The sequence below is a fragment of the Vulpes lagopus genome, chromosome 7 (genome assembly GCF_018345385.1).
Source record: "Vulpes lagopus strain Blue_001 chromosome 7, ASM1834538v1, whole genome shotgun sequence".
Classification (NCBI taxonomy): Eukaryota; Metazoa; Chordata; class Mammalia; order Carnivora; family Canidae; genus Vulpes; species Vulpes lagopus.
The window spans coordinates 7,648,044-7,661,963 of record NC_054830.1 but is presented as its reverse complement, the minus strand read 5'-3'; the positions used below and the strand labels follow the sequence as shown (position 1 = coordinate 7,661,963).

At 51.9% G+C, this 13,920-nt stretch overlaps 1 protein-coding gene across 4 annotated transcripts in view; it reads right to left on the bottom strand.

The window, feature by feature from the left end:
• Positions 1-201: 201 nt before the first annotated feature.
• The window catches only part of ILF3 (interleukin enhancer binding factor 3), a 29,210-nt gene continuing 15,491 nt past the window's right edge, over positions 202-13,920 (bottom strand). Inside the window, exons 5-20 of one of the 4 annotated variants that reach the window (XM_041762201.1) lie at positions 12,853-13,000; positions 11,336-11,427; positions 10,851-10,946; positions 10,054-10,165; positions 9,536-9,633; positions 8,856-8,967; positions 8,643-8,753; positions 8,168-8,367; positions 7,581-7,748; positions 6,994-7,131; positions 6,735-6,911; positions 6,483-6,636; positions 6,283-6,336; positions 2,507-2,872; positions 1,499-1,627; positions 202-883 (exon numbers count right to left, since the gene is read on the bottom strand). In XM_041762201.1, coding sequence (XP_041618135.1) covers positions 747-883; positions 1,499-1,627; positions 2,507-2,872; positions 6,283-6,336; positions 6,483-6,636; positions 6,735-6,911; positions 6,994-7,131; positions 7,581-7,748; positions 8,168-8,367; positions 8,643-8,753; positions 8,856-8,967; positions 9,536-9,633; positions 10,054-10,165; positions 10,851-10,946; positions 11,336-11,427; positions 12,853-13,000 — 2,292 coding nt within the window. In that variant the 3' untranslated portion in view covers positions 202-746. The other 3 variants (XM_041762202.1, XM_041762203.1, XM_041762204.1) reach the window with 3 other exon arrangements.

Genomic DNA, 13,920 nt, shown 5'->3' with positions numbered 1-13,920 from the left:
ACCAGGAATACGAGATCCCATGTAACTGGGGTGCTGGGCCCAGCCAAACGTGGAATAAAGGCATCTAGAGGCCTGGAGCCAGACGCTTTGGTGAGAGGGGACTGCCCTGCCACCCCCACCCTGCATTCCCGTGCTGGGAACAGTGGAGGAACCTGCCCATCACACTGCTGGTGGGTCAGACACCCAAGCCTACCACGGGCACAGAGTTTTCTTTTTCTTTATTTGTCTACATTCAGCTTAACTCAGATGTACTGCCTGAATGATCCAGACATACAAAAAAAACCCACTCTTTCCCACTGGTTTTTAAAATAAAATCTTCACTTATAAAACTGAAACACTAAAGCATTAAAATACAGAAAGCTCGTTTAACTCACTTCACAAAAGCATTAACAGATGATGTATCCCTTCTGTAGCTATTTAAAGACAAACTGAGTTAACACTAACACCAATTGTAAATAGACAGAGGGATACGTAACTGCAAGAACTCAAAAAACTCTACTCGGACAAAGTTGTGATGGCAACTAACAAACCATTGAAGACATGGAAGTCCCAAACACGGCTAAATATGGGTCACAGGACGGGTCACGGGCGTGACCAGCTGCACCTCACAACACAGCAACGTGGACAAGTTGGGGCGGAAGGGGCCTGGAGGGGCCAGCTGACATGTTAACTGTGATGCATAAAACTGAATCTTACAACGAGGGGTAAGTGCAGAAGGTACAAATCTTCACCCCTCGGGGGGGGCTTTATCTATACTGGTAGTTCATGCTGTGGTCTGCGTTTCTGCCGTAGCCGCCCTGTGATGACTGGTAGGAGCTGGGAGGGCCGCTGTAATTCTGGCCGGACCCCGGGGAGTTGTAGTTTGATTGTGACGAGTAGCCTCCTGGGGAAGAGAGGGGTGGGTTAGAGGTGAGGGGCACGGGGCTTTGCCTGTAATCAGAGCTCAGGACCACGGCAACACCTGAGCCATGTTGTGTCCACGTCATGTCCACTGGGGAGACCACAGCAGGGCAGCAGTCTGGGCACTCCCTCTGGCTCAGTTGCCCTTCCTGGGTAAATGGGGTTGGTTGTCACCAACACCCTGCAAGGTAGAACCACTGGACCCTGGTTTGTAAGCGGTGAGGATCTGCCCAGAATAGGCAGAGGCAGCAGCAGCGGGAGCTGTATCTGGGGACTGCCCAAGCACAAGGCTGAGCCTGAAGCCCCTGAATCAGAGGCCACACAGCAGGCTGTGTGGGCCTCGGTGTCATCAGCATTTTTCCATTCAGGTGTCATCTAGCTATCATCTGGATGTCTGGCTTCTGGAAAGCTGAGATGCTGGAGGTATCCCTGAGCCCGTGTGCCCAAATCTCCCTCTTCCTATCCTCAGCCCACATGGAAGCCAGATGGCAGGTGCCACTGTAGCCCTGCCTATGCTATGCTACCCGCCAGGTGATGCCCCTCATCATCGGACCCCTCCCCCCTCCCCCGGCTGTACCACCTGCCAATCCAGGCCCACCTTGTTTGCCTTGGTATGAGGAGCCGCCCCCAGAACCTCCGCCGTAGCCCCCGTGTGACCCTGGGTTGTAGGACGACCCGCCTGAGCCGTAGCTGTTCCCGCCGCTCCGGCCTCCACTACCACTGTAGTCTGGAGGAGAGAAGATAATGTGGTTAAGGGGCCTTGGCAAAGACACAGCTGGGGTGGTCCAGGATCCTTGAGCTGTGGGCCTGGAAGTAGCAGGCCGTAGGTTGAGACCATAAGCCTTTGCAAATCTCCCTGACTGCTTAAACCTGGAACACGCCAATTCAACTTAGAACTGCAAGGGGCCGTCTGGAGCCCTGCCAGGTCTCTGTGCCCTGGATTGGAGGGCCCAGATGCATCCTGTCTTCCCACCTTCCCCTCCAACATAAGCTTCCCAGCAATTCAGGAGCCATACACCAGTCTCTTCTCCTCCCACCCAGCTGTCACCAACCAGGCACCCGGTGCCCCCTGGCCCACACACAGGGAGCACAGCTTCTTTAAAGTCCCTGGCCCTCCTGCTGGCCAGTGTCCCATCATAGAAAACAAGCGCACACCTACGCTTTCCTAGCTCAGCCACCAGCGCAGCCTGCTGAGTTTGTGCATGAGGTGGAGGGAGAGGCGGAGCAGAAAAGTGACTTGGGCTCTTTTGGAGGCTGAACGCAACACTGTTTCCAGAGCCCATCCCTGGAAGTTCCCTCACAGTAGCTGCCCAGACTCACAGACTCCACCCTTGTGCCCCAGCCTCAACCCACAGGCTTCCTTGGCACAGGGGCCTCCACTAGACCTGCCTTCGGAGAAAGCGACAGGAAGGGAACAGCAAGGATGCGGGCCAGGGGAACTCTGCCTCCAGGATTCTCCTAAAGCCCACCCGGGCAGCCAGCACCGCCCGGCTTCCTTCCAGTCCCTCAGCAAGAGGTCAGGGCAATGCTGAGCTTCCGCCACTCCACGGGATGCGCCGCCAGCCTGGACCCTGGCCAGGCCTCGGGGCCCTGGAAGCCAACTCACTGAATTTGCTCTCGTAGCTGTAGTCTGATCCGCCCCCGCCCCCGGGGGAGCTGTAGGAGTTTGAGTAGGAGGAGTAGTTGCCTTGTCCATGATTATAGCCCTTCTGCTTGCCCTGGGGGGGGCCGTAGTTGCTGTACTGGCCCTGGTTGTAGGACTGCTGCTGGCCTTGGTGGGACTGGTAGCCCGAGCCGTAGGAGGGCTTCTGCTGGCCCCCGTGGGGCTGCTTCTTTCCAGCGTGTTTCGGGGGCACTGGTGAGTTGTAGTTGTCGCCTTGGTAGTAGGAGCCATAGCCAGAGGAGCCACCACCGCCCCCGCCGCCGCCACCACCGGCATTCCCAGAATGCCCTCCGTTGCTGTAGAACTGACCTAAACAGGAAGGCAGCGGATCAGGCGTAGGACGGGGGAGACAGGAAGGGAAAGACAGGGAAGGTCGCAGCTGTGGGTCCTGAAGGCTGACCCACGAGCCCGCTGCCCAGGCCAGGGCAGAGGGACAGAGGCAGGAGAGGGAGGAGCAGTGGCTCCGGTCCTCAGAGCAGCCTGGTTTGGACTGGTCCAGCCTTCAGCTCCACTCACCCATCAGCTGATGACAACAATGGATCTTTGCCAAGCAGCGGCAGGACAGCGCGCCAACAGCAGCTTTTGCAGCGGATGTCAACATTACAATGAGATGAGCTCCGAGCGCGAGATGACATTCATGACTAGCTGACTGTTACCCAGATGTCCCCAACGGTGACAGGGAAAGCAAAGCCCCAGAGAAGCAGCTGGCCACCCCCACTCCCCCCTGCTGTGCTGGGAAGAGGCTCTGCAGTCATAGGCCTGGGTGACCCCAAGAGATGCTCTTTAACAAGGCCCCTCAAACTGCTGTCATCCCTGGAAGAAGAACTGGTCTGACGTGGCTCTTGAGAGTCAGTCAAACGACCTGGGGTATCTCCCTGGTGACTCTTGCAGACGCAGGACTTAGGGATTGATTCTCGGGGCAAAGGAGGCTGGCTCAAAAGTTAGGATCCGAACATCCAGGCCAGACCTCAAGCTACAGCCTCAGCGGGCGCTCCAGAGGGCCCCTCTGTTCCCAGCACAGCTGCCAGGGGCAGGTGGACCGAGCATGGACTGCCAAGCGTGCAGGGAGGCTGCCACATCCTCAGATCCAGAGGCTGAGCATGTCACAGTGAGACCCTCCTCTGGTCCTCCTACGTGGAAATCCCATCCCACAGGACAGGTATGCCCACACCCTGCCCCCACCAGACACTCAGTTGGGCCGATGGGGGATGGGTCAGCTAAGGTGAGGTGGGAGGAAGGGGAGGCCGGGACGCGTGGGTGAACTCTCAAGCCCAGCAGAGCAATCCCCAGCGCTCAGAGGGGGCAGTGGAGCTCCTGGCTCCCTGGGCAGGGGTGCCGGTGGGCTCACTCACTTTTGCTGGTTGGTGCTGCCAGTCTACAGACAGCCTGGAGCTACCCTGGTGTGCCCAGGGTGGGTGGGAGGGGGAGGGGACACTCCCACACCGGCCCACCCTTCCTTCCCATATTTAGCATGAAGGGTTCCCCCGCCTTTTGGGTAGTTAATTTGGGAGTCATCGCGTCCCTCCCACCCGCTGGAGCTGCGCACCCCACACTGCTAGGTCTTGAGTTGTTGAAACAATAATTTGGATAAAACTGATCTGTGACATCAGTTTATTTTCTTCAGGCGGCCTCCTCCACCCCGCCACCCGCCCCCATCACAAAGCCAAACACCAAGGAGAAGGACATGGTCCACAATGCGAAGAGAGCAAACATGCGAAGGCCTGGCAAGGAGGCTGGAGGACAGGAGATCCTCTGCAGACCCCCTCTCAGAACCCCGCCACCTAAGCTGCCCCATAGCCTAAACTGAGCACCTCAGCACCCCTCCTCAAGCACAGGAATGAATGAAGACGCCAAGTACTGAGGACTTGTTACTTTAACATGTATTGATTAAAAAAAAATAAAGGGAAGGAGAAGTTTTCAACGTCATTTCAGGATAACTATTTCCTGGTATAAAAAGACATTATTCTCAAACAATAACTTTCTAAAAAGAAAAAAAAATACATCATGCAAATTTTTAAAAAGTTTCACTGAATGTTTCAAACCTCTGGGAACAAATTATATAGTAACCGTTTTGACCAGTTTTTGCCTGAAGAAGCGCAAAATCTTGCAAGTCAACACAAAGGCAGGCTTCGCCACAAAGGACTACTGACTAGAGCCCAGCCATGCTCTTTCCAAAAGGGACTGCCATCAGGAAACGGGGGTCTCTGTAAAGAACCCTACTGCTTCTGTGTGCCTCTGCGCACAGGGAGAAGTCAGAAACTCCAGCCTGCACCCTGAGGTGAGAGGGCAGAAGATTCCAGGTCTTCTGGAATCCATCAGGGCTGCATACCCAACAGCAGAGGCCCGGAGAGGCCAGCTCCTCACTGGAGAATTGGGCTACGCATTAAGTCTTTCTGCTTATTTTGAAGCCCCATTAAAACAAACTCTAGAATCCCATGCATTTGCAGCTATGATTAGGACTTGCAAAATTCCACGTTCTCTCTCCCTTAAAGCCTGTCTGTTTCCCACACTAATAATGGAAGCACAGTTTTGATACCTTTGAGAGTTCACCTCTAACTAAACCAGCCACAAAATACCGCACCCCCAAACAAGAACCCACCAGAGCATTTACAAAAGGCGGGAGAGGTTAACTTAGCACAATGTACAATTCCCAATGTTCCCCACGTTTTACAAGCTTATTTAAAAAAAAAAAAAAAAAAAAAAGGAAAAGGAAAAGAAAAAGAAAAAACCAGTTGCTCTGGATTCAGATGTGATAAAATCGTTTTCATTACTGTCAAAGGCATCAACCAGATTTGGGAATTTGTTAAAAGGTTAAAAATTCATACAAAACCTGCTGTAAATTAAGACAAAGGTAGATTAAAATGCATCATTATCTGTCTCTTAAATAAAGTAATGCTTTCCATAAAAAGCAAAGGTGGGCTTTTGCCTTGATGCTGACCAACGCTGGCTCTAGAATTCTGTGCAATTCTGCACAAAAATGCATTCTCTGAAAATTGTTTTCCACTTATTGTGAACTTCAATATGACCAAGTTCAAAGGCAAATCACGATAAAAACTGCCATTGTCTTAAATTCTGCAGGCTAAGAGTTTCAGACAAGCTGCGGTGACAAGCCACGGTTGAGAAACCCAGTGAAGCACAGGGGCACAGCACGGACACTTTGGGTTTTGGAGTTCGAGAAAATTGGAGTAAAAAGTTGATTTTGTGTGCAATACTTTTAGATGCTCTAGGAAGACCCAAAATCATGATAGCCGTAGCAGTCTGTGAAAAAGTCACCTACAAAAGGGGGAGACAGAGCAGAGAAAAAAAATTAGAATTCTTTTGAAAAATGGCACAGAGCGCCACATTTGAAATTCATGTTTTAGATTTCTCTGCTCCTGTAACCCCCCAATGAAGGCTCCTTCTCAAGACAAGAGCTGTGCACTGTCAGGAAAAGCATAATCACAGGACTGGTGCTTCGCATGGCTTAAAGCAGAGAAATTTAAAATTTTGACTTTTAAGGAAATTTCGAGTCACACAAACGTGTGTTAACATTTAAAGAATAAATTACACTTTTGCAGGATGGGGCTGGAGGATTGTCTGCCCTAATCACTCAGAAAAGATGCGTGCCACTCTTAAATCTCAGGGAGGGTGCTGCTGGTGGGCCACCCTGCTCTAACTCAGGTGTGGGAGCTAAGCTGTAGCTTCTCCCCAACCTCAGACAAAGAGAAACACACACTTACTGTAGCCTGCCGTCGCCGAGTTGCCTCCATACCCATAGCTGCCATATCCAGCGCCTGGAAAGGAACACACAGGGTTACGGGGGTAGAAGGTGGGTCTGCCTTCCCCGACCTCTCCTGCTATCCCAGCCTGACCCCAGGGGTCCCACTCACTGAAGGGAGCAAGCCAGATCCCTGGGGCAACACAAGACAAGGGTCCTCACCGGCATTCATGTAGCCTCCATGATTGGCGCCGCCAAATCCTCTCCCTCGACCTCGACCTCGGATGTTCCCTCCTCTTCCCCGCCCTCGAAGGTTTGGGGGCGGGGGTACTTCATTGTGCATGGGGCCTCCCATGCCGAACCCAGGGTTATGTGGCTGCAGGGGAGAGAACAGAGACAAGTTGCATTCACCTCAAGCTCCAAACACAGGAGAGCTCCAGCTCAGGCCACAGACTGCGGGGGACAACTACTCACCTTAGCAGCAAATTTCGGTCCACCTCTGACAGGCACAGGGGCTCTCTTCTTCTTGTTGGCTTCCAGGGCGAGAGGAGCATCAGGGAATAGCTTTTCTAGCGCAGCAAGAGCAGCATATGCTTTTGCCACCTTTTTGTTTGAGCCAGCACCCTGAAATTTCTGTCCATCCACCTCGACCTAGGAAGAACAGATGTGTGTCAGGGTGGCCCAATGCTTCCCTCTGGGGCAGTGACTATTCTCCTGGGAGCTGGCTGCTCACCTCCATGACGAAGCGCTTGTCGTGGCTGCCCCCAGTCTCTGAGATGAGCTCGTACTTGAGGCCACGCCTCTTTTCATTAAGTTCCATAACAGGGTTCTTGCCATGCTTGGTCAGGATCGGCCCCTGCTGTTTTACGTTCTCAGGGAAAACAGAAAAGAAAACCAAAAAACTCAGCTAAGGGCTTTCCAGCACGTGGAGGATGGCACCCACCCCCCAAACATGCCAGAGGGCCTTCCAGTCCATTTCCCCTGCTGTCCCTCATCACCCTTGCCTCCCAGCCTCTGGAAGTCCTTTGAGGGCCTCCCAGCAATGGGACTGCCTCCATCCATACCCTATCTCTGGGGGATGGCCTGACTTCAACTGAGGGCCATCCCACCACAGCCCTGGGTGTTGGGGCAACATCAGCAAGGGCCTCTTGGTGGTGGCTCAGAGGCTCCACCCCGCTCCCTCTACAGGCTCCTAAACATGAAGCTACTCTTTATGGGGGTGGGGGAGAGATAACAAGAACCAGTAACCCTTCTGGCTCAGAGAACACAGGACTGCCTGCTGCAACCTGTCGGGCACGTCAGCCCCCACCATGTGCTCACCTCGGCAGTGGGATCTGAGGGGAAGGCAGCACTGGGAGTCGAAGCAGCTTCCACCACAGGCGGAGGGGCCACCACAGCCGGCTTTGCTTCTGTTTCTTCAGCCGAATCCTCTCCCTTGCTGGAGTCTCTGCCTTCAGCGCCAGTAGGCAGGCCCATGTCCTGTAACACCTGCAGGGAAACATGCACAAGGCTCCCCAGTTATGGAGGGGGATGTAGCACCAGGGTCACCTATGTAGATCTCGCATTCCCCAGGATCCTGAATCAGAAGCTCCTAAGGTGGCAGCCAGGAATCCAGAGGGTGTTTTCTTCTTCCCCCTCCCGCCTATCCCACCCCCCTGAAACTCTGACGCTCGCCCACATTCAGAGACTCTCTGCCTGTCAACTACAATGATGAAGCCATTCTTTCATGTGTGACTTGGCAAACATTAAACTATCCACCCATCTCAGTGTTCACACGCCCTCTCTAAGCCTCGTGTTGTCCACATCGAGGGTTTCAATAACATATAACGGCTCTAAAGGAGCCCAAGGTGCAAAAGCGCTTTTGTTCATAGAACAGGCACGTGGTACACAACACTGCCGGCATGTACCTTCACAGCCACGTGCAGCTTGGCAGTCTTTTTGGACGGTCCAGAAGCCTCGAAGGAGTTGCCATCTACCTCCACAGACATGGTGAAGATGGGGGCATGGACTGGACCAGTCTGGGAAACCAGCTTATACTGTAGTCCCGGCTTCAGCTGGTTTAGTCTCATGAGAGCGTTCATTGCTTGAGGCGGCTCGGCCTTCTCCTCTGGAGAGAGAACACCGACACGGTGGTGCTCCGTCAGCTGAGGCTAACCGAGGAGGTGGGAGGCAGCAGCTCCTCCGATGGCCTCCTGTGGCACCGTGCTATGCAAAACCACCCCGTATGTATTCCAGACCCGCACCACAATTAGTCATTTAAAAACGGGCTTTGGTATCACATCTGAGGAAATTAAGGCAAAAGCAAGAATCTCACCACTTTGGGAGGACTCTTAATCGAGCCAGGAGAAAGACAAACCAAGTGCTAAAGACAAACACTAGTACCTTTCTTCTGAATTTTCTTCTTCTTTTTGCTAGGGGACTTCTCCTCCCCATCTTCTTCCATAGGGCGTTTCATGGGTGTAATGGCGTAAGTGGTGCTGGGGGGAATTTGAACTGAAAAAAAGAACAAAAAAAAAGGCTAAAGATCCCTCCTGTGCTCTTGCTGGAGTCCACGCTGACACCATCAGCCTGGGGCTGAGCCCATGGCATGCTTACCTGTGTAGTCCACTGGGTTTTCATTCTTTGGTTTCTTGGGCATCTTAGAAGGCAGAGGGTCCATACCCAGAACTTTATGGAGCTGGCCAAACGCAGCAAGTCGCAGAGCATGCTGGAGAAGGGGAAGAGGACCTGACTCAGCCGCCCTGTGCTCCCCGCCAAAGTGTGTGCGCTCGCTAATGCCTTCTGGAAGGGGTGGGAGCTGAGGGGGTTGCTAACGGTCTCCCCTACAACAGCAAGGGGTCCCCCAACAGCCAGGGTAGGGCCTGACTGTCAGGACCCAACCTCGCTGTGGGGGAAGGCCAGCCTGTGACCACCCCCCTCGAGAGGAATACAGGAGACCCCAACCTGGGGACTGGTTGCCACACGGAGCCACGTGGTGGGCCTGCAAGGGAAGGACCCTGGAGCAGTGCACACAGCAAATACATCTCCCCGCTGAACTCGGTGTCCAAAAGTAGCACTCGAGCAGGCTGAGGGGACAGGCGACAACCACGCGTGGCGCCAAGGGAAAGAAGCAGCCCAGATTGGGGCGCCCTGTATCAGGCACAATCCCTTCACCTTCGGTCCCCAACCTGAGCCTACGAGTCCAGTGGCGACCCTGAGAATACCCAGTAATGGAACTGGAAGCCAGTGATTACAGACTGGGTAAGGGCTCACGTTGGCAATGGCGATGACTATACCTGCGCACTCTGTGTGATATCTTCCCGTTGCTGTCTGTCTAGATGCCCAATAGCATCAGTGGCTTCTTTTTCACAAGGGTCATAAATGCCAGAACCATCTGAAGGCAGGAAACAAGGAAGATATGCAGAGGATTATCTTTTAGCATCTCGGAAGAGTTGTGCTGGCTGAGGGAACCAGGTGCGTTACCCCCCACGCCCCATCCACACCCAGCTCTGGAAAACACGCTGAGCTCGGTGACCCACTCAGCGTCCAGTCCGTGAGATAAATAACCCACGTGTCTCAGTGCAAGGAGCTCGCGTGGGAGTGGGTCACCACTGCCCCGGATCCGCCCTGAGTCACAGCTGCGGAGCCGACACAGGGCTGGATATGATGGTGCAAGAGGGTAGTCACATGCTTCAGCCCTAGGGGGACACGGGGCGGCTGCTGCCCTAACCCGGTCAGGGGACCCGCCAGGAAGTGGCCTCAGGGCCTCAATCCCTGTTCTTTCCCTGCAACTTGCAAAGCACAAGGCCCCAACCTGGCATCACGATGCCCGACGCCAGGCACTCCAGCACTCTCCTCAGGGCCTCGCCGGCACCCATTGGTCTGTTGGCAGTGCCGATGGACTTCTCACAGAGAAGCTCAAGGGGCTGAAAGGCAAGAGGTACAGTTAGCGCCACTGTGCAGGAGGTGGGCAGCCAACACTAAGGAGCTGTCGGTGTGTGTGTTTTCCCAGGGTTGTGGGGGGTGGGGGTGTCAAACCCCTCCAAGTGCATGAGTTGAGGCTAAACCAAAGACAGGACAACCAGAGCCTGGCCTGGTGACTCTTCCTTAAAAGGACAAACATTAAATCTTTCAGATTGTGTGAGCCAAGAGGCAAAGCTGACGCTGTTACACAGGTACTTATATTTATCATATAACCACTTAAAAAAATAAAGACCATTCTTAACTATGGGCTACTGATAAAGAGACAGCTGGCCAGAACTGGCCTATAGGTGCCACTTTGCTGACCACTGTCCAAGAACAGCTACAAAAAGGCTTCTTCGTGGATCACAGTAAACGTGCTACCCGGCGGCCCCCTCCCTAGGCTGAGCTCTGAGTCTATTATGGTGGGTGGATGGGGGAGGGGAGGAGAGATGGATAGCCTGGTCTAGCTCTCATCCCCCTCCCAGGGGATGGCATGAAGTAGTTGTTTAATAAATGGCCAGTACAGGGATGCACTGGCCACACCCCAAACGGCCACTCCAGCCCAGTTACTCTAACATATTCTTGGGATATGGGAGAAAGTCTGCACCCATGACCCCCCAAGTGGCCACAGCTATGAAGGTGCCTTACCCATCCTCTGAGAGGACCCCAGGTGGGCACTCGGGTACACAGGTCCCTCAGGACCCGGATGACAATGACACACGACTTCAGCCCGTTGGCTCTGGCCTAGAGAACAAAGCACAGGCTCTTTACACCAGGGAACCTCCCTAAACACAAGGCAAACATGAAAAACACAAGTCTCAGGGTGCTACTTTGTCAAGGGTAAACGGTGAACGTTCAAGACCATCAAGTGTGTGGCCAGCAGCGCTTTCACCGTTGTGGACAAGAACAATGTTACTCTTGGCACAAAGCAGCAGCAGCCCACCTACTCAGTCACAAGCCTCCTTTGGGGACGTCAAATTTGTCTATGCGCGCTCCGTTAGCAGCTGCACGCCTGCAGGTGCTAAGTTCAGCACAGAGATCTTCAACGTTACCAAAACTTTATGGTGAAAGTTAGCCAAGTTAAAACTTAGGAATTCTCTACCAAAAGACAAATAGAAGAACAAAATGCAAACCTGGAACCACTTGGCGTGTCGGAGGGACGCCAAGGCAGCAAGGCATTTCTGCCTGTCCAGAACGTCCGGGGGGTCGTTGACTGATAGCGTTTCTATTCATGGATGGAATAAGAAGACAAGGCACAGTTTGACCAAGGGGTTTCTGTCAGGTGGAAAGGGGATGTGGCAGCTTCCTAAAGGGCAGCTGAGGCTCCCAGAATCTCAAGTCATCTCCACCCTAGACCAGGGAAGGAGAAGCTAGAGTGCGTTTAACTCTGCCTTGAGGAGATCGTAAAAATCGGAGGCCCTTCCAAAAAAAAAAACAAAAACAAAAGCAAAAGTGGGAAGTTACTCTAGAAGGAATAATCCCATGGGGGAGTGGGACAGATAGGTGGATCCTATCTTCTAATAGACAATTACCTTGCTTCCTCCCCATGATCTCCCAATAAATTAGCTATGCTAAAAATTTCAATAGCAAAAAACAAAAACAAAAAACAAAAAAACAAAACCAAAAACAAAAAAAAACCCCAAAAACAAAACCAAAAACGAAACCAAACAAAAAAATCAAAACAAAAACCCCCCAAAAATAGAAACAAAAAACCCCAAAATAGGTGGGGGGAGTGGAAATGAACTCCCTTCTCTGCTTCCCACAACGGCCATCCCCTGAGGCATCTGCAGCAAAGGGGACCACCTCCGCCCACCAGGCGGGACTGCCCTAGCCCCAGCCCTTGACAGAGAGAGTCCTGTTGGTCAAAGGTCCAGCGTCCCTAAATCGATAATTGGAATCAGGTATCGGAACCAAAGGTAACCAAAGAATAGCAACGAGGGCGCAAAGTGTGAGCCTCTGCTGCAGCAGAACTGGAGCACTGTCACTGCTGCCACTCATGTGTCAGGGATTTGGATAAGGCCTGTTACCTTCACTCTGTGGTGTAAGACCTCGGATTAAAAAAACGTCCGCACAGAAGAAAGGCATGAGGGGCCCTTGGTGGCCTTTCAATTGCAAAAGCTTCTGAGGTTTTGGTTTGAAAAATCACACAATTGTTCACAACTTTATCCAAAACTCTGTACCAGCTCTTTGCATTTCAATCATGGCAGCTGATAAAAGCAGCCCCTGGAAGAGGACAAGCGAAGCAGCCCTCGGTTCTGCTGCAACACAAGCTGTTTGCACGACTCCAACGTGATGTTCATGCAGAAACCATCTGGTTGTCTTCCATAATTTAAAAGCCATAAAATCACCAGGGACATACTTTTCCAAGGCCAGAGAACGCTCAACAGAAAAACCAAGTGTAACACCGATGAAAACATTCAAGGATTAAAGATAAAACAAAAATGGTGCAATCCTCTACGAAAAAAGTGCTACTCACTTTTAGTGCAAACTCCCAAGTACTGAAACTGAACGGGAGATGTGACCTCAGAGTACGTGGCCAAAGCTACACCGACGGCCTTTTATCAAAGCAGTCTAAAACTGAATAGCACATTTGACTGGCGAGGGAACACCGAGTTTCCAAAGTCCTGCTGGCTTTTCTCAGCCTCCCTACCTCCGGCTAATACTTTCTCCATTTCTTCTCTGACAACAGGGGATGTCAGGTGGATGGTCAGGGACAATGGAGGCTCTTTTGTGTTTTTTATCACAATCGCAGCATCATCAACAGACTGGAGTATTTCGTACTTGTCTTCTGTAACAGCCTACAAAAGAAAATACAACTTTCAAACACACTTCCTCAAGATAGGCAATCTACAGCTGTTTCACTGGTTACCACAGCACACATGTCAACTTCTTGGGTTGTGACACAACAGCGGTGCCTTCATCTAGGGATCAGTACCTCCCTCTTGCCAAGTCTCTTGCCGTTTTCTGGGTACTCCAGAGTGGGGGTCTCTAACTACGCAGAGAAGTGATTTTTCATAGGGAGCTTTACAAGGCAACAGTAAGATTTTCAGGGTCTGGGAAAAGGAGACAAGGGTGTGAATCTTCATTTTGTTGTTTGGTAGTCGTGTAACTTTAGATAAGTCATTTAATCTCATTAAGATGCTGGTTTCTAATTTGTAAAATGGACTTCGTGACAAGACCCAAAGCATCTGGGTGCAGGAGGCTTACACAGATATGATGTGCAAAGTGTAACACCCAGCAGAGTGAGCATCCACCACAGGTATTTTCCATATGGAGATGAGCAGCCATCCATGTGGCAAGAAAACTGCATAGTAAGATAATGTGTAGCACATAATGCATACAAAAATATGCAAGTACTTGCTCCAAACACATGTATCTATAAAAGGATGTTCACCTGGCTTCTGCTTTCTCCTTTGTACCAGTTACATCATTTGTTGTTGTTGTTGTTAGTTACATGCCTTGATGAAGAAAATTCATGCTCTTACGATCTTATTTTTGTTAGGGGAAACAATACAGGAAAAGTCACGTTGAGGGAGGGGCAGATGCACATTGAAAAATCTAAAACGGGGTTTCTTCACCTCAGTGCTACGGATATTCCTGGGCTGTGGGGCTAACCTCTGTATTGGAGGACACCGAGCAGCCATTTCCAGCCCCTATCTAGTGGTTATCAGCAGCAGCCCCCTCCCACACATTGTCACAACATCAACTCTCTCCAAAT